At 44.2% G+C, this 20,579-nt stretch overlaps 1 protein-coding gene across 2 annotated transcripts in view; it reads left to right on the forward strand.

The window, feature by feature from the left end:
- Nucleotides 1–17,554, forward strand: part of LIPC (lipase C, hepatic type) — a 160,132-nt gene extending 142,578 nt beyond the window's left edge. For both annotated transcript variants that reach the window (XM_019011048.4, XM_063699022.1), the window contains 3 exons: nucleotides 8,639–8,756; nucleotides 11,297–11,515; nucleotides 16,426–17,554. In XM_019011048.4, the coding sequence (XP_018866593.4) occupies nucleotides 8,639–8,756; nucleotides 11,297–11,515; nucleotides 16,426–16,537 (449 nt within the window). In that variant the 3' untranslated portion in view covers nucleotides 16,538–17,554. The remainder of the gene's footprint in view (nucleotides 1–8,638; nucleotides 8,757–11,296; nucleotides 11,516–16,425) is intronic.
- Nucleotides 17,555–20,579: the final 3,025 nt, after the last annotated feature.

A 20,579-nucleotide genomic window follows, 5' to 3' on the forward strand; every position in this document is an offset into this window, starting at 1 on the left:
CACACACAGAGACACGGTCAGGGCAAAGTCACACAATTTGTGAGCAGGAAGCATCGCATTGAATCCCAGCCTTTGCTCCTTTTACTGCACTTGGCCTCGGCGTAGGACCAAGGCCGTCAACTGAGTGCCTCTCCCTCCTGCGGCATTCCAGCTGCGTGTCCCGCCTCCTCCTCTCTGCCCTCCTTCCACACTCCCTCTTCCATATCTCCTCCACTCTTCTCCTGTCCTCCCCGTGCTGCCCTTCCCCCCGCCCGCCACCCCCCCCCTACCCCGGCCCTGCACTCCAGGCTTCCTGGGTCGGGAGTGAGGGGCACTTGCTTCTGTTGCTCGCCTCAGCCATGAGAGCACCCTTTCTTGCTGGTCGGCGAGACGACGAGCCAAGCTGTGACTCGGGCAGTCGGTCTGTTTTTGGCTTTTCTCAGCTACTTCTTTGGAAGGTTTCCACTGACTTCAGGGAGAGTTCCAGAAGAAGCAGGGGGTGTCGTAGACAGCACAGGCTTGGGGTTGGGATAAGGAGTGTCAAGAATCTTGGCCTTGCTGCCAACCACTTATGTGACCTTGACCTAATGACAAAACCTATGTGGGCACCAAGGAAGAGGTGTGAATAGACACGGGGAGGAACCACTAGCACGGGACCTGCAGGTGGGTCTCAAAACCTGCCCCGGTCAGTTCAGTGTGGAGGAAGGAAGTAGATAAACACCCGATTAACACCTTCTGGAAGGCAGGCATTTTTTCATCGCCATCTTATCACATTTTTACAGCAACACTACAAGAAAGTTCTTAATCTGCATTCACAGATGAGGAAATCGAGCCCCAGAAAGGCTATGTGGTCTCAAGATCACAAGGTAGCAGGCATCAGAGAGGACTCAAACCCTGGGCTCTGTCTATCCATTGAGGGCCCTTATTCCACCCACAGCACAAAGAGCTGGCAACAGGACGCCAGTCAGCACAACAGTCCTGGCCGCACACACACACTCCCCCATCTCCACCGCTCGCAGGCAGCAACAGACCCCCACAGAAGGGGCAGGCGTTGGCCAGGCATGGTGGCTCACACCTGAAGTCACAACACTCTGGGAGGCCAAGGTGGGAGGATCTCTTGAGCCCAGGCGTTCCAAACCAGCTTGGGCAACAAAGCAAGACGCCATCTCTACAAAAGAATTAAAAATTAGCCAGGTAGAGTGGTGCATGTCTGTAGTCCCAGCTACTTGGGAGACTGCAGGAGGGTTGCTTGAGCCTAGAAGGTCAAGGCTGCAGTGAGCCATGATGGTACCACTGCACTCTAGCCTGGGTGACAGAGTGAGACCCTGTTTCAAAAAAATTCAATTTAATTTTAAAAAGAAAGGGGCAAGCATCCAGTCTCGTGACATCAGGGCATCACTTAAATGGGACTGTACAGTTAAACCAAAATGTGGCCACGAAAATACCGACACATACAGGTGTTACATTCAAAGGCTAACAAAATCACTTTCCCTTTTTCTTCTTCACTCGCGCCTGCTCTGAGTTAATTCACTTTCATTCAGCCTTGCTGGCCCTGGCTGCCTTCTTTGCGCAGCAACACCCTGGACAACACCATCCTGGGCCCCTCAATCCTATGATCTTCAGCTTCCCTCTGAGTTAGAGGCATTTCGAGTCTAGGAACAAGCCCTCTGGGCTTGGAGAAAACACAAGAGGTCTCATTCCTACCATCTCCATGAGAGAAATCCATACACTGAGGGGGAAAAAAAAGCCCTCTTTGATGTTTGCAAAGAGAGTCATTATATCTCCCAGAGCCAACATCTAATGATTCAGAATCATTGTTTCTGGGAGGCAAAAAATAGAAAGAAATATATTCTCTTTTCATAAATTCAATAACCTGATCTTGTGAAAAGAAAATGTAAGTTTTTTCTTTTTTAAATGGCACCAGCAGGGTCCACACAGGGTTACAACCCAGGATTTTTCCTAGTGAGGAGACTCTCCAGAGGCCTCAGATTTCTGCTGTAAATGGAGTTTCCCTGATCACATTCAAGGTCAATGGACTATTTCATGCCTTTCATCTTTAAGACCTGAAATAATTTCTCCTGCCAGAACTTGGGAGTATGTTGTACTGGTCTCTTTGCAGTCACAGGATTAAAAGCGTTTTCCCCAAATCATTTTTTAACGTCCTTATTAAACATGTCGTAAGGTAAAGTGGGCAAAATCACTCACACTTTTTTCCTTAATCTTTGTAATAGCATCATTGTGCTGGGGGTGGCAGGGTAGAATGATAGGCAAATTGTCTTTTCTTTTCTTCCTTTTTTTTTTTTTAAAGAAAAACACTTACAAAAATCCAAATAAGAGTAAATAATTAGGACTGGGTGTGGTGGCTCACACCTGTAATCCTAACACTTTGGGAGGCCAAGGCAGGAGGATTGTGTGAGCCCAGGATTTTGAGACCAGCCTGAGCAACATACAGACCTCATCTCTACAAAAGAGGAGGAGGAAGAAGAAGAAGGAGGAGGAGGAGGAGGAGGAACTAGTTCTCAGCAGGAACCAGTTCTCAGCATGAAAGACTCATTTATATTTAAAGTTAATTTCATTTAAAGATTTCTCCAAAAAAGGGCAGTCATGCAAGATTCTCCGTGCAGACATGGAGGTTCTCAGGAGTGCTCCTGCAAACTCAAGGGTGCCTCAGCCATCAGTGCAGGTTCCGTCCACAGCCCGTTCCCTGGTGAGCCTCAGAAAGCATGCTGGCTTGGCTCTTCACAGCCCACACACCTTGGCAGGTTCCATCCTCCTGCAGAGATGCTACTCTAGGAACACATGTTGTAGAAATAGGCAATTCTCATTCATAGGTTGTGCAAGCTAAAGGGGCCTTTGCATCCTCTAAAGCTGACTCCTGGGTTTTACACAAGCACCTTCTCCTAAAATCGTGGAACCATAGCATCTCAAATGCAGAAATCAATCTCCTCGTACTCACAATTTAAGAAAAAGTGTATCGCCAAGACAAGGACATGAAACGTTTTCCCCGGCTCAGGGGCCAGACGTTTAGGGGACAGGAGAGCGTCCTTTGTGGCAGCGATAGCCCAGGATGGATGTCAAGGGGTCAGAGCTGGCAGGCAGTTTGTCTTGGTGGCTTCATTGGAAGCAGGTGTTGAACCACAGCTTTTCTTCAGGGGCTGTTGGCCATTTGCTTTCAAGGGACAGCCTCACCTCGCAGAACGAAAACAGCAGGCGATATAGAAAGAGTCTTTTGGAATTAGACACACCTGGCTTTGAATCCTGCTCCACTGAACTATCTGGATAAGTATAGGTCTCCAAACCTCCACTTCCTTATTTGTATTCACCAGGATAATTAACACTGTGTCGGTCTAGGTCCCAGCAGAAAACAGGACTCCACTGGCCTGGATCAGCTGAAGAAAGCAAGCGGGACTCCTTACAACAGGGTGGGCAATGTTAAGGAAACCAACAAGGACTGAGGCTGCTCCCTGCCTCTAACAGCAGGACAGATGGAGCCAGGGAAGGGACTAGCCATGGGAAAACCGGAGCCGTGGAGGAGGGGCTGCTGATAATCGTGGGAGGGCAGTGGCTGCACAGTCAGGCTCCAGAGCACGGGGGAGCAGAGGGAAAATGCCCCTGCCTCTCTCTTCTCCGCCCTGATCTCCTGCTAGTGCCTCTCCCTCCAGTGGTCACACCCAACCAGAAACCAATCGACAAGGGAGCCTGGCAGATGCAGCCTAAGGGATCCCATCCTGGGGCTCAGAGCTGAGCAGTGGAGGGCAGAGTGGATGAGGACAGCAGGGGTAGAGGGAGCAGATGGGCACTACCCAGCAGGGCATCATTATTTAGCCTGTTATGAGGAGAAAAATGATGTATGTAAAACACTTAGTATGTAGCTTAACACATAGTAGGATCTCAACAAACGGGAGCTATTTTATCATTCTTGGTGTCCTTAATGCAGTTATATATGCATGTCGTTCTTCACTCAGAGAGCCTGTGAAGTACTCCTTGGAGGCCTAGTGTGTGCTGTGCCCTTGTGGAGATACAAGCAGTAGTGTGGTTCCGAAATGGCCTTTGGGGAGATAAGACATGGACACAGATGCCCGTGAGACAAGGCAGAGGCCACAAAGGACCGCAACTTCTAGTTCTCTTTTTTTTCCTTTTCAGTACTTGTAAAAGCTCTTTCTTTTTCCAATAGGATTCCAATTAGAATACATGTTTACTGCAGAAAACGTGAAACTTGCAGAAGAACATAAAGAAGAGAATAAAAATGACCACTCTGCCCTCTCCAGAGATAAGCACTGTTAATATTTTTGTGAATTCCCCTACTTCTATGCATTCTGTTTTGCAGAGTTGGTCTCATACTAGACAGTTTCGTAGCCTGTGTTTTTTTGTTTTTGTTTTCTTTTTCACTTCTTTCATAAGCATTGAAATCATTCCAAAAATAGCTTTTAATGGCTTCATAAGAGTAAATCACATGTTTGGGACAATGAACTGAGAATCAGCAGACTAACTTCTAATTGCAGCTTCATCAGTTATTAGCCACGTGACAACGACAAGTTACTTTTTCTGAGCCTCAGCTTCTTCCTTTGTAAAATGACGTGGGAGGGAAGATAAAGTAGGCATCTTATAAAGTTGTTGTAAAGAGAAATGAGATAATTATATGAAACTATTAGCTCAATGTCTGGGACATAGTGAAGCGCTAAATAGTAGTTATCATAATTGCTGTTATTAGTTCATAGCCATCCCTCTATTACTGAATATTTCAGGTGTTTTCAGTGTATTTTTAAACAAATGTTAGGACATTTTTTAACTGAAATCTCTTTCCACATTCAACTTTTTCCTTAGAGTATATAAAGCTAGTGGTCCTGGGTATAAACACGTAGAAGTTCAAGTTCTGGAGTCAGGTTGTGTGAGCTGATGCCCCAGCCATATACGACTTACTAGCTGTGTGATCCGAGAAAAGTCACTTAACTTCTCTGTGCTTCAGTTTCCTCTTCTCTAAAATGAGATAATAATCGTATCATTTGTTTGAGGGTTAAGTGAGATGACAGAAGCAAAGCACTTCGCAAAAACCAAAATAGATATTAGCCAATGTTATTATCATGCATACTGCCATTATACGCTCTTTTTTTTTTTTGACGGAGTCTTGCTCTGTCACCCAGGCTGGAGTGCAGTGGCGCAATCTCAGTTCACTGCAAGCTCCACCTCCTGGGTTCACACCATTCTCCTGCCTCAGCCTCCCCAGTAGCTGAGACTACAGGCACCCACTACCATGCCCCGCTAATTTTTTGTATTTTTAGTAGAGACGGGGTTTCACCGTGTTAGCCAGGATGGTCTTGATCTGTTGACCTCGTGATCCGCCCGCCTCAGCCTCCCAAAGTGCTCGGATTACAGGCGTGAGCCACCGCGCCTGGCCTCATTATATGCTTTTAATTGCATTTAGCACTGGGCTAAACACACAGTAGACTTCCAATTAATACATATCATATTAAACTGAATTGAAGATCGGTTACTATGAGTGTTCCTTGAGTTCTCTGGAAGGTATCCTGACTACTCATAAGGAGGTTAACCCAAGGCCAGTCCTCCCACATCTTACCCCCACCCCCACTTTGGAAAGAACTTTCCTTTTGTCTCAGTTTGACTTACAAGACTGTTCATTTGTTACAGAGTTTCCTTGACAAACCCCCAAATAGTGTAAGACCTCTCCAGAGGCTTCTGGGATGACAGGCTAAGTCCCTCTCTCCAGTGGTGCCACCCAAGAGTTTAGGGACCCTTCCCAGGACTTGCACCTATAGCTCTTTTCTTTTTTTTTCTTTTTTGAGACAGATTCTTGCCCTGTCACCAGGCTGGAGTGCAGTGGTGCAATCTCAGCTCACTGCAACCTCTGCCTCCTGGGTTCAAGCAATTCTCCTACCTCAGCCTCCCGAGTAGCTGGGACTACAGGTGCCCACCACCACACCCAGCTAATTTTTGTATTTTTAGTAGAGACGGGGTTTCACCATGTTGGCCAGGATGGTCTCAATCTCTTGACCTCATGATCCACCTGCCTCGGCTCCCAACGTGCTGGGATTACAGATGCAAGCCACCGTGCCCAGCCAGCTGTTTTCTTACTTGTCACCCACAGCCTCTTTTGCTGTCTTGAGGGCATCACATTGCTTTATTCCAGGCTTGGGATTTGAGCATCTATTGTATTACAACAGGGGTCCCCAACCCCTGAGCCACAGACCGTGGACAATCAGGATCCGGGCCTCACAGCCAGAGGCGAGCAGTGGGCGAGCAAGCATAACTGCCTGAGCTCCGCCTCCTGTCAGAGCAGTGGCAACATAAGATCCTCATAGCAGCGCAAACCCTATTGTGAACTGCACATGCTAGAGATCTAGGTTGCATGCTCTTTATGAGAATCTAATGCCTGATGATCTGAGGTGGAACAGTTTCATCCTGAAGCCATCCCCCCTGCCCCCACACTGGTCCATGGAAAAACTGTCTTCCATGAAACCCATCCCTGATGCCCAAAAGGTTGGGGACTGCTGGTGTATAGGGTACTGTAGTAGGTACCAGATACTACCTGAGCTAGCTCTTATCTAAAGCAGAAAACTCTTGGCCAATAAATCAACTCTTAGTATATGGCTCTTGTTGTGAACATAAATAAACATTTGGTGCTTCAGAGATAACCCCTTTAGTAAACCCAACAGATATCCCCACTCACATGAGCAAATTAAATACAAAATCCAAATGGGAAGATTAGTTTATGCCAAGGATAGGATTGTGTAATCTAGAAACTTGGCAATACAGGCATACCAGGACACTGGAGCTGGTGTGTTAGCAACAGAGCATTGGCAGTACCCTCTGCTGGGCTTGCTGTATAGCTACCAACCTCCAGTAGAAATAGTACCATTTAGGAGTTAGTAGATTGATTGATGAAGAGATGAATTTCCACATGCTGGGTACAAGGGATGGATAGTCAAGTGGCTAGTTACCATGATCTAATTTTTTGAAATTCTCCTATGACAAAGCTTGAAACTCAGGTCTTGAATCCTCAGAGGTGATTTCCATCTTGTTAGATGTTAATGTGCATTGTGATACGTCACCCCCAAGCAAACCATCAGTTCATTCATCCCACAAAAGTTTATTAAGCACCTACTGTGTGCAAGGCACTGTTAGGATTCGTGGATTAACCATTGTCTAAACAGGAAAGGCAAATACACAGCAAGCATTCCACAAATCCCTTATCCTTTTCCCAAACCAGACACTCATCTTGCCACAAGCCCGGACATGGCCTCAGAATCCATCTCAACAGAGGGCTCCAGGCAGTTCTTATCAATCCAATGGAATTAACATGCCGTATTAAACCTGTTTGCAATCTTGGAGCTAGAACACTGTAGATACTTAGAGAATACGGAGACAAGAGAGCTCAGGAGGTTAAGGCTGCAGTGAGCCAAGGTGGCACTGCACCCAAGCCTGAGTGACAGAGAGAGACCCTGTCTCACAAAAAAAAAAAAAAAAACCCAAAACAAAAACAAAAGCCAATCCTGGTCTGGAAGCTGGACCCTGAATCCAACCCTGGGGAATCCACCGGGGAGAATATGGAGACAAGAGAAAGAAGTCCAAGCAGTAATCAGCCATTTTGGAATGAGGTAGGATAATTTTCAAAACAGCTCCATAGCTGTGCCACCATGCAAGCTAAGCAAACACCATCTAGGGTGAGGGAAGCTAAGAGCACAGATGCTGCTATTTGACCTTAAGCAAGTCACTTTCATCTATCTGAGCTCCAGTTTTCTTATTTATAAAATGGGGGTGATAATAACAATGCCTACATCATAGCGTTGTGATGAGTAAATGAGATGATGCAATGCATTCAACAATGCAAAAATGTATTATCATTTAATGATGCCATGTATTTAACAACTCCTGTCTAATAGTAAGCCATTTGCTTTCAGTAACTAAATGTAGACTGTATTAGGTAAAGAAGAATAAAATAAATGATCCTCTTCCAACCAACCCATCAGTAGGAGGACATTCCAGACATTTGATAAAACAGAAAGCTTTTAGGCCCAAGTTCTAGAACTAGAGTTATCTTATTTCCATTAGGAAATACACTCATTGAACGTCACAGAGCTTGTTTCCAGGAACTGCCCCAGAATATAAACGCTTGGTCACTAGGGCATATATTTCTTAGCTGGAGCTCTGCCCCACCCTGAAACACACCCCATCAGAGAGCGGCAATAATGTAAAATGGCAATGTGTTCTCTCTTGCCTTGTCAAATGCCTAAAAGGCATATATTCTTTGATTTATGAAAGGAGACCCTCACCAAACACATGAAATATTACAGCAGAACTTGCATCTAGAACTCAGTGAGAATGCCAGATATCCTATACTCCTATTCTGCCATCTTTTGTTGGTGAATATCCTATACTCCTATTCTGCCATCTTTTGTTGGTGAATATTTATCATTATTACATTACAAACACAATATAAGTCCTGAATAGACATTTAGGAAATACAGAGAAGGAAAAACAAGAAGATAAACCACCATTTAGGAGCAAAAAAATGTTGTTAACATATTAATATCTATCCAAACTCTTCCCTCTGCATGTTTAAATTTTAAGAAATAAGAGATTTTTACATTTAAAATCACTGCTTAAATTATCTCTCTCTTTCTCTCTCTGTCTCTCTCTCTAGTTTATCATTACCAGTTCAAGATCCAGTTCATCAACCAAACTGAGACGCCAATACAAACAACTTTTACCATGTCACTACTCGGAACAAAAGAGAAAATGCAGAAAATTCCCATCACTCTGTGAGTAGGAGGTGTAGCCCCCTAGGGTGATAAGACACTTATTTTTCTTGCAGAATATAAATGAACTCTGTAATTTTCAAGAGTCAGGCCAGCTACAACTACTTTATTCCAGACGCAAACCAAAAAGTATCTGAGACACATGTCAATCAATTTAGTTTATTTTGCCAAGGTTAAAGACATTACCGTGACACAGCCTCAGGAGGTCCTGGTGACCTGTATCCAAGGTGGTCAGGCTACAGCTTGGTTGTATACATTATAGGAAGATATAAGACGTCAGTCAGTACTTGTAAGATGTACACTGGTTTGGTCCAGAAAGGCAGGAGAACTCAAAGTGGTTTGGAGTTGGAAGTGCAGGGGAGCTTCCAAGTCATGGGTGCATTCAAAGATTTTCTGATTGGCATTGGTTGAATGAGTTTATCTAAAGATCTAGAATCAATAGAAGGGAGTGTCTGGATTAAGATAAGGGGTTGTGGAGACCAAGGTTCTTATTATGCAGAAGAAGCCTCCAGGTAGCAGGCTTCAGAGACAATTGATTGTAAATGTTTCTTATCAGACTTAAAAAGGTGCCAGACTTAGTTCATTCTCTCCCAGATCAGTGAAAAGACCTGGATAGGGAAGGGAATTCTCTACAGAATGTAGATTTTCCCGCCACAAGACAGCTGTTCAGGGCCCTTTCAAAATATGTCAAAGAAATATATTTTAGGGTAAAATAGTTTAATTTCTTTCAGGGCCTGCTGTCTGTCATGTGATGCTATACTAGAGTCAGGCTGGAATTTGGTGTCTTATTGCTACAAAAAGTCTGCTTCATCAGTCTTAAAATCTGGGTTTTAATGTTAATGCTGGTCAGTTGTGCCTGAATTCCAAAGGGAGGAGAGTATAAAGAGGCATGTCCCACCTCCCCTTCCCACCATGGCTTGAACTCGTTTTTCAGGTTGACTTTGGAATGCCCTTGGCTGAGAGGAGGGGTCCATTCAGATGGTTGGAGGGCTTAGAATTTTATTTTTAGTTTACATGGGCTTGAGCATTTAAGCACCAATCACATACAGGGCACTGTGGTAGGCGCCAGACACTACCTGAGCTAGCTCTTACCTACAGCAGAAAACTCTTGGTCCACAAGTCAACTCTTAGTGTTTGGTTCTTTTTGTGAACATAAATAAATATTTGGTGCTTCAGAAACAACTCCTTTAGTAAACACAGCCCATCCCACATGGCCATCTTGGTCAGACAGGACATCCACCCAAGCCCGAACCCTCACGTCCCTCCTCAGCCTCTCCAGGTCCCACCACCTGCTCAATGTTATGCACTGTGGGCTGAGCAGACAGGGAAGCCAGAGATGGCCCCACCAGGGCCAGCAGTGCAGAGGCAGGTGGTGAGGGGCGGAGCAGGTGTTCCCAAGAGGTCCCAAGAGCCTTTCCAGTGAGTTCGTAACCCAGAAATTCAAGTGGTATCTTTTGACTTGGCACAGATTTCCAATTTCAATCAGCCTGCTCTGCCAGCCTCCCCATCTGTCCTTCACCCTGTTACCCACCTGCTCACTCTGAGGCTCCCCAGCCTCTCTGGCCTCTCAACCCTCAGCATGGACTCTCCCTGGAAAGTGACACTAGCCCCTCACCCACTCCAGAGATGGTCCTGAGCTTCCCGAAAATTGCCCCCAGCTTTGGATCTCTGATCATCACACTGATTCAGTCATTCAGCAAGCATTTGTTGATGTTCTGTCCAACACCTACCTAAGGATACAGAGGACCCTAGCCTCTGGATGCTCACAACCTGGCAGGGCGGGGGGATTCCTAAACAATTCTTCACAGCATACTCGGGAAGAGCTATGCCAAGCCACACAAGGGACACCTCCCCCCTCCACCATCCATCTGCCTCGCCCTAAATCCACTACTGCCTCTGCACTGCCAAAAATCTCTCCCAGGGGATGGTTCTCAATAGTGGAAAGGGCATCTCGCTGCTCTATCAGCGTTGGGATATTTTAGTGTCTTGGAGATTAGTGAGTAAAGTTGATCATGATACCTCAGAGTCTGCATTTAAATCTTGCTCTAAATCGGTGCATCCTTTTTATGTGTAGTTTTTCTATTACTGTTATGCCTCACTGTTTTAACAGAGGTTTCTATTTATATGGGGGGAGGAGCATTACTTGGGAGAGAGTGCATAGTGTAGGCATACTATGTTAAACCTACAGAGAGCTGAACTGTCCAGACACCGTTGCCAAAGCCCCACTGTCTCCACAGCGGCTTCTTCCTAGAAGCTAAGCTGGAGAAAGTTAACTAGATTTGTTATAGTGGGACTTCTTGGAGCCTTTTTGATGTGTTAACCAGAAAATAGTATAGTTTTCGCAATTTTATTATCTGGAAATCCCTTTTTTATCCTGGCACACCTACTGCTAACTCTATCAATAGTCTGTTGAACACTAGTTTGGGAAATGCAGCAAAAATCCCAAGTCATTCAGGGAAACACAACACATCCTGAATGTGTGTGACCGTCACTTTGCTGTTACAACTAAACTGATTGTGTCTGATTTTCTTTGTGTATTCAAGGGGCAAAGGAATTGCTAGTAATAAAACGTATTCCTTTCTTATCACGCTGGATGTGGATATCGGCGAGCTGATCATGATCAAGTTCAAGTGGGAAAACAGTGCAGTGTGGGCCAATGTCTGGAACACGGTCCAGACCATCATCCCATGGAGCACAGGGCCGCGCCACTCAGGCCTCGTTCTGAAGACGATCAGAGTCAAAGCAGGAGAAACCCAGCAAAGGTGACTGCTGATTCAATCTCCTATTAACGTCCATTAAGAACCCACTTGTGCCAGGCAGTTTCACAATTTAATACTCACATTCATCATGTGAAGTGAGGATTATTAGGCCCTAGTGATGGAGCACAGAAGCTCAGAAAGGTGAAGTGACTATCCCAACTTTACACAGCCGCAGGTGCCAGGACAAGGATTCACACCCAGGTCTTTGAATACACACCAGGGTCTCCCCACTGCCCGTGGCTAACGCTGCCTGCCTCTGGAGCCCGAGGACCACCACACTAACCCCAGGCTTCTCAAGCTTCAGTGCAGGTGAATCACCAGGTGACGTCAGTGCTGCCAGTCCAAGGTGCTGTGGTAGATGCAACATCTTTTTTTTACTGTTTGCCCAAAGAAAAGCTTTTAACAGATCACAATCTCAAAAATCTCGATGTATCTCTCTCTCTCTCTGTGTGTGGTCGTATCTTTCAAATGTCAGATGCCAAAGAATCACTGGGAAGCCAAACACATTTGCAGAATTCCTGGACCTACCCGCAGATTCATGGTGGGCTTGGGAAGGGGTCCAGGATGCCTGTTGTTGAATAAGAGCCCTAAGAAACTCCGATGTATAACAATGGGTCACCCGTAAGAAATGCTGCTGTGTTTGATTTAACATCTCCCGTGGCCCCAGAGTCTCCAGGGATACGAAGGAGCTGGGGTGGGGAGCAAAGAAAAGGAAGGACAGGGCTGGGCATGGTGGCTCACACCTGTAATCCCAGCACTTTGGAAGGCCTTGGCGGGCGGATCACCTGAGGTCAGGAGTTCAAGACCAGCCTGGCCAACATGGTGAAATCCCGTCTCTACAAAAATACAAAAATTAGCTGGGCGTGGTGGCGCACACTGGTAGTCCCAGCTACTCGGGGGGCTGAGGCAGAAGAATCAGTGGAACCCAGGAGGTGGAGGTTGCAGTTAGCCGAGATCGCGGCATTGCACTCCAGCCTGGATGACAGAGAGAGAGACTCCGTCTCAAAAAAAAAAAAAAATAGAAAAGGAAAGGAAGGATGCTCCAGCGCTCCTGAAGTCCTCCCAGCAGAATAAAGGGCTGCCCAGCACACCCTGCCATAGCAACCGTGCTTTTCGGTCATCCGTGGTTCTCCACGGCAGAATTCCAGGCATCCCCGGGCCCTCTCCTCTCTCTTCCCTTCTCTATTCAGGACACGGTCTCTCCTCTCCCACCTTCCCTTGTCGCGAAGGCCATGTTTCTCTTTGGCTTGTCCTCATAGAGGTGGAAAACAGCAGGTTTCTAACCTCTGAACCACCCTCTTCCCTCACCCCCTGGGTTTCACTGCCAGGTGCCGGCCTGTGGCAGATGTATGCCCCTGAGTCCCTTTATACAACTGCACTCTGAGATTTTATCTCCCTGGGATGCAAAATCCTGGCAATTACTGAGAGCATACTCTGCCGTCTGCCAACAGATCTCCCAACAGGATCAATCTGGGAAGATTAAACTGCTCGCTCCTCTTCTGCACTGAGCTCTTCTCACATGACTCTTTGGCCCATTGGAGCAGTGCTGCTTCTGAGCTCTGACCCTGCCCAGATGCTCTTAGCTGGAGAGTAATTCCTCAGTTTAGGTGGCTGCTCACCCTGACAATCCCATGTGGCTTGACCTGAAAGGGTGTCTAAAGCACAACACTACCTTCTCCACTGGGGCACACCCATGTGGTACGGAAGAAGAAATGAGGAGAGGGAGGGGCCTGGCCCTTCCAGGGCTCCCACACGGGGTGAGCATTGAAGCAGATGCTCCATGGCATTGGTCTCACGTGATCTTTGCTGTGATCCTGAAATGGGTAGTATTGGCTGTGCAGATTAGGAACCTGAGGCTCACAGAAGTTACACAGCTTGAGGACATTGCTCAAAATTGTCCCAGTCCAGATTTGACTGGGATTTGTCTGATTCATTACCCATTTGTTGGGGGTGAGCTGTTTCCAACAGTTCCTTCTTCCATTAGTTTTGGTTCCATTAATCTGAATTTTCTCAGTCTAATCTGGCAGAGTTGCAGTGCTGGACATTAACATATGTATGCATCAAACCCATCCTTAGGGCTGTAGGAGGTACTGCATGCGGGTTATGGGAGCTATAATTTTTTTTAGGTTGTAAATACCGAGTGCCTCCTCTGTGTCTACACAGTGCCAGGTACTATCGGAGAATACAAAAAAAAAAAAAAAAAAAAAAAAAATCTGAGTTGTGGCTCTTGGTAGAAATAAACTCCAGGACCTAACCAGGAAAATAAGATGAATTAATTTTACTAACGGTGTGGTCCATCCCAGGGCTTCTCAAACTTTCACGAGCATACAAAGCATCTGGGAATCATGTTAAAATGCAGGTTCTGCTTTAGTGAGTCTGGGGTGAGCCTGATGTTCTGCATTTCTAACAAGCGATCAGGCAATGCTGTTGCTGCGGGTCCACGGACCACACTTTGAATAGTGAGAGTCCAGCATTACACAACCTGGGAAGTGTAAGAAGAAAGTTCATACCCGTACACTTGGGGCTGTGCTGCAACATGCTTTGAGGAGGCCAAGAGGTGTTCCCAGGGAGACAGGCATCCGGCAAAGCAATATGGCTGGCAGGATCGGATGGACTCCAGTGTCAGCCAGTACTAAACTCACATTTTAACTTCACTGCTCACAATCTGTGTAGCCTCAAACAATAACTTCACTCTTCAAGACTCAGTTGTTTAGTGATAAATGAGAATCATAATATACATTTCATGAGACTAATAACAACTACTAATTTTTTAGTGCCTTTTGCAGACCAAAATCCCAGAATCGGGATGGGAACATTTAACTCTACACTCGTAATATCGCTGCTAAGTGCAAGGGGGAAAAGAAGTAGGTTAAGTAACTTGCTCTGTGCCTCCATGGAAGGAATTCAGTGGAAGGTGGTTTTCTTCCCCCAAAGGCACAAAATCAGGGATGAGTAGGGTTGTGGAGATGGTGAAGAGAAAGAGAAGAAATTATTGGCCCTACAGCAAGACCAAGTATAATAACTGGCTAAACCTAATGAGAAGACATTCAATTTCCACAGTACTCATATAAACGCAAAATAAAATCAAAGAAATTATCACTGGTTACTCATTAGTTTGGCAGGATTTCAAAAATGGACAACATCCAGAGTTAGTAAAGATGTGGAGAAACGGGCATTCTCATACACTATTACTGAGAGTGTAAATTACAGGCATTTTGTAGGGGAATTTCATTCAACAACTAACGTTTAGTGAGTACCTACCTTATGCCAGACAATGTTGTGGACACCAGATGTATAATAGTGAACAGACAGGCTGGGCTAAAATACGAAAAAATTAGCCGGGCGTGGTGGCGCATGCCTATAATCCCAGCTACTCGGGAGGCTGAGGCAAAGGAATCGCTTGAACCCAGGAGGCAGAGGTTGCGGTGAGCTGAGATCACGCCACTGCACTCCAGCCTGGCGACAGAGCGAGACTCCGTCTCAAAAAAAAAAAAAAAAATATATATATATATATATATATATGTATATATGTGTGTGTGTGTGTGTGTATATATATACATATATATATATATATACAGTGAACAGACAGAGTCCTTGGTCTCATGAAGTTTACATTATCACATTTTTAAATATGCATACTACTTTGAGCCAGAATTTTATTTCTAGGTGTCTTATCATCTTTCTGGAGTATCTGTGCACATAATCAAAATATGCACAAAGGCTATATATGAATACATATGCACAGAATGTTTGTTGCAGTACTATTAAATAAATACTATACATAATAAGTAAATAGTAAACTCTTGAGAAAATCTTAATGTCTAACAGTAGGAAAATGCATTGTGGTTCATCCTTAAAATGGAGTGTCATGAAGCAGGTGAAAAATAGTGAAATAGACTTCTACCTACTGATATGAGCAAGTCTCTGAGTACCATTTTCTGGTAACAAGGAAAAATTGCAGGAAAACATACACAACATGATGCCACTCAATATATGTAAATGCATAGGAACAAGTCTGCAAATGCATAAACCAAATCATAAATGTAGAGAGGGGAGTGATGTTAGTGAAGGCCGATGGTGAAGAGGTTCTTTACTATTTGGCTTCATTTATTCCTTTACCATTTGAATTTTCAAGAATGCATTCACAAATTACTCACAGCATTTTTAAATTTTAAAAGTCCAGTTCAGTGAAGACTTGACCTTAGACGCAATTCAAAGAAAAAAGAAGTAATAAATTAGAATTTTTCTACAGATATATCTATAGATATATATTTAACAGATGCAATTGGAATTAATAACACAAAATGGTATCTCGGGCCAAGCCAACAGCCAAGGCAGTCTAGTTGTTGTTTCCAAAACACATAGTGGTGTCCTCTTTAGTGGACAATGTCAGCTCCGATATGAGGAAGGGGCAGGGCTTACAGGGCTGAGCCAGGCAGAAACCGATGACACTGGCCTCATGCCAAGGACCTTTAAGAACAGCATTTACAAACTGGAGCTTGTCCAAGGAGGGAAGGCTGAGGAGGTAAGCTTGCCTTAGGAGGAAGGGTTGAGGAACTAGAAATGTTTGCCCTGAAGTCAAGGCAAATGTGGTCAAGGAAACAATAGTCACCCTCAAATCTTCGATGAGCTGTCATGGGGAGAACAAAGGAGGGCTGCCCCAGGACTTTCCTTCTTACAGAACTGAAATCACCCCAGTGTAGAACTCCAGGAAGTCTTACACTGATAGCTTTCACTGACTTGGGTTTTGTTTTTCTCTGAAGTTACAAAAATATTTGCGAACGTAAGAATCTAACTTAAAAAAAGACATCACATGCCTTACACAAATTGAGTGGAATTTGATAAAGGATGAAACACTTCAATAAGCTCCACCTAAAACTTAATGCTGTGTTTGCTTCCTGTTTTCTATTCAGAATGACGTTTTGTTCAGAAAACACAGATGACCTACTACTTCGCCCAACCCAGGAAAAAATCTTCGTGAAATGTGAAATAAAGTCTAGAACATCAAAGCGAAAGATCAGATGAGATTTAATGAAGACCCAGTGTAAAGAATAAATGAATCTTACTCCTTATCTGGAATGGCTGCCTTATTTAGAAGCCAAAATTACATAAAGAATCTCACACAAAGCTTAAATAAAGTTTAGATTTAAGGGGGGTATGTTTCACTCTCATAAACTGAGCTTTTAAAAACGATATGATATAACTATTTTCCAGTATTAGTACAACCAAAAATGTCCCAATTTTATCTCTGGTTAAATATTAATATATGCAAATAAGTACAAATGCAAGAGCCATTTTAGATCTGTTGTTCTAATTTACAATGTCTTTTATAATTAAGTTTCCCACATGTCCTTGCTAGTTTATTATGACCCATTTTTGAACCATGCTAGAAAGATACTTTTTTATTAGGTAACTAGTGCTTCAATAAAGCAAGATTCTAATTAATCACCACTAGTTGTGTATACCAAATACACATCCTTTAAGACAATACAGTTCTTAAAAGAAGAAAAATTATAATTATTCTAATAGTTATAAAAATCATATAACGATTTCACAGAACCAAACACTTACAAGTAGAATTCTACTAAAACTACTTGTGATAACAGTGAAAGCTAGACACGTGGTCATTTTAATAATGGAATTACAAATTAAATAAACATAGTTATTGTATCTTACTAATGCTTGCAACAAAAGCTAATTTTAAAAACTTGGAATGTCTCAAAGCGTTTGCTATGGACTGAATGTTTGAGTCACCCCAAAATTCATTTGCTGAAATCTAATCCCCAATGTGATGGTGTTTGGAGGTGGGGCCTTTGGGAGGTGATTAGGTCACGAGGGTGGAGCCCTCATAAGTGGGATTAGTGCCCTTATAGGGGATAAAGGATCAGAACTCTCTGCCATGTACAGATATGAGAAGGCAACTATATGCAAACCAGGAAGTTGACCCTCACCTGGAAGTAGACTACCAGATCTGCTGGCACCTTTATCTTGGACTTCTCAGCTTCCAGAACTGTGAGAAATAAATGTTTCTTGTTTAAGCCATCCAGACTATGGTAATTTGCTATAGAAGCCTGAACTAACTGAGAGAGTTAGATGTCAAATTTCAAACTGTCCAATAAGTGAAATAATAATGTTTTGACCAGCAAATTCCATCACAAAGCACATGGTGACAATGGACGCTAAATATGGTAATCAGTTAGATGTGTGTTTTACATAATTCAGAGAGGAGGAACATGTTATGCACATTAAACAACCTAACCTAACATGCACTTAGGCTTAGCTATATACAGCCCATAATTCTTATTCTCTTCACCAAAGCAGGGTAAACTGGGGCTCATGAAAACAAAAATCCTGGAAAGATGTCTGCCTCTGACTAATCAATTTAAAATTATCTTGCATGATTCACTTTTATTTCCCTTTGAAAGACCTAGAAATCTAAAACTTATGGGGTGGTGGGATAGGAAGAACAGCTGGTCAATGTTTCCAAATGAAGCATTCTGTCCTGAATGCTAATCTTACCTGCAAAAGTATTTGACCCTACTTTTAGGGAATGTGTGTGAGTGTGTGTCTAAAATTGATAGATAATAAAATGAACATTTCCCATTATGTCTAAAATACTAAGGTTTACAATAAAATGTTTGCATTGGATTGCCAGGTTTTATCATTAACGATCCAGAAGGAATTTAAAATATCACTTTTGAAAAACAACAGGGAAACACTCTTTGCTATATATGCAACAGAGTCCATGCATATGTATTCCAGGAGACATGCATGTGAGCCTTGAAATCATCGCAGCCAGAAACAACCCAAATGTCTGCCAGTACGATGCAGAAATGAACTGGGTTATAGTCTTGCTAATGGACTGTCGTACAACCGTAAGAAAGATAAGCCAAAGCTACACACACAAAAGAACAGAGCTGGGGCCAGCGTGAGGCAGCGAGGCATCTAGGGAGCAACATTTAAGGAAGCACTCATGCATTTTTCATTTGCACAAAGACCCAAAAAAAGGTATAGTATGATACAAACAATGGATAAACACCTGTAATCCCAGCACTTTGGGAGGCTGAGGCAGGCTGGTCAGTTGAGGTCAGATATTCAAGACCAGCCTGGCCAACATGGTGAAACCCCGTCTCTACTAAAAATACAAAAATTAGCTGGGCATGGTGGCTCATGCCTGTAATCCCAGCTACTTGGGAGGCTGAGGCACAAGAAACCCTTGAACCCGGGAGGCAGAGGTTGCAGTGATCTGAGATCGCGACACTGCACTCCAGCCTGGGCAATAGAGTGAGACTCCGTCTCAAAAAAAAAAAAAACCCCAAAAGGAAACAAAACAATAAAATCATTATCACAAAAGCGAGGCTGTGATAATCCCAGGAAAGAGGAAGGGCACCCTGGAGTTCCAGGTGCCAGCAATAGTCTACTTCTTACTCCAGGTGGTGGGTACACACACGTTCACTGATTTAACCGTTCTATATACATCTACGTTTCATGCACTTTTTAGTATAAATGTCACCTTTCACAATGTGAAAATTAAAAAGGGAAAATAAAGGGCAGAGTTAAACAAACATGTTTCTACTATAGTGTGATATGTTTCAAAAGTAATATAGTTTCACAAGCAATATAATTAGAAATTATTTCATCTTTAGTAAGAAAACTTGAAGTGCCGCAATACATGGTAACATTTTGGGCAGAGAATTCAACAAGCATCCAACGTGACAAGTGGTTAACTGGAACATTTGAAACTCCTCTTGGCATGTCCAAATCTGGTTGCCAATTCTGTTGTCGGTGGATTATTTTCACTTGGAGGGATGTGTTCATCGACATCACATTTTCTTAAGTATATTCGAGTAGGGAAGTCAAATTGGGAAACTGAATAATGCAGTCACATCTGTTCGTTGCACATGCAAAATGCTGGCTCGTGAACTGATTATACACACCTCTCTCCAAAGAATCTGCATTTATGAGCCCACTCAGGAAAGATAACACTAGCATCTTGCCTTTTAGGCAAAAGCTTATTTGTGCTTCTCTTGTAAGAGAGCACTGGGAAAGAAATGGAATGTCGATTACACTGCAGCTGGGTTCTTTGAGGTGAGTAAGTCAGAGAGAGAAGGAAACAAGCACTCCATTCAACATTAAAATGAACGCACTCTGCTGCATCGCAAAGCTCCCTGTCCTCAATGTTCACCTTGAGTCATGTCGGCCGCAAATACTGCAAAAGCTTGGATTGCAATACACGTCTGTGGGGCAGCAAGGCAAGGGGTAAAGCTGCCCAGTGCTGTGCTTGCCCTCCCACAGAGGCTGGACCAAAGTAAAGTCAGAGGGATGGGAAATAGACAAGCAAGATGAAGACTAAAGAAAGTCAGTCCCAAAAGGGACCGTTTACTTGGTCCCATAATACATACTTCTATTTGAATCCCAATGATCCGTACATGATTAATGGCTCCCGACACATCTCATTCCTTCCCTTCTCTTATCCCTTCCTCCTTTTCTTTTCTCCTCTGGAATTGCTCTGCCTAACTTAGTCCTATTTATCTACCCAGGCCCAGTTATTTTCACCAGTTGCCTCCTAGCCCGGCCAGGCCACGGAGATCTTTCTCTCTTCTGAGCGCCTGGCAATCACATAAGTGACGCTCTCCGCCATCCACTTGGCCTTTAGTTATTTGTGCCCTGCTGATTCCCCTCCAACCTCCCAGCCTCCTCCCAGCCTCCGCGCTGCTCCCTGCCCTCCACTCAACCATTCCAGGGGAGCCCAGACCTCCTTCCCTGCTCGCACGTTTCTCTCTTTATAGGCAATCTCACCCACTCCTGTGGCTTTATTTATGATCAACCACATAGGCCAACCATTCTCAGTGCAGAGCTCCAGCCTGGGCCTTCTCTCCAGACCCGTATTCCCATGTATTATGCAATTGTCCATTCAACAGTTCCCGCTGTGTCATCTCTCCCTGCATCCAAAAATGAATGCATGATGTTTCTTGCCCCTGGAACCTGCTCATCCCCATTCTCTCCGTTGTTTATCTCCTTGAAGGTCATTACCACCCACCCAGTTGCTGGTGGTGGACTCTGGGGA

Source organism: Gorilla gorilla, chromosome 16 (assembly GCF_029281585.2).
Source record: "Gorilla gorilla gorilla isolate KB3781 chromosome 16, NHGRI_mGorGor1-v2.1_pri, whole genome shotgun sequence".
NCBI classification, from domain to species: domain Eukaryota; kingdom Metazoa; phylum Chordata; class Mammalia; order Primates; family Hominidae; genus Gorilla; species Gorilla gorilla.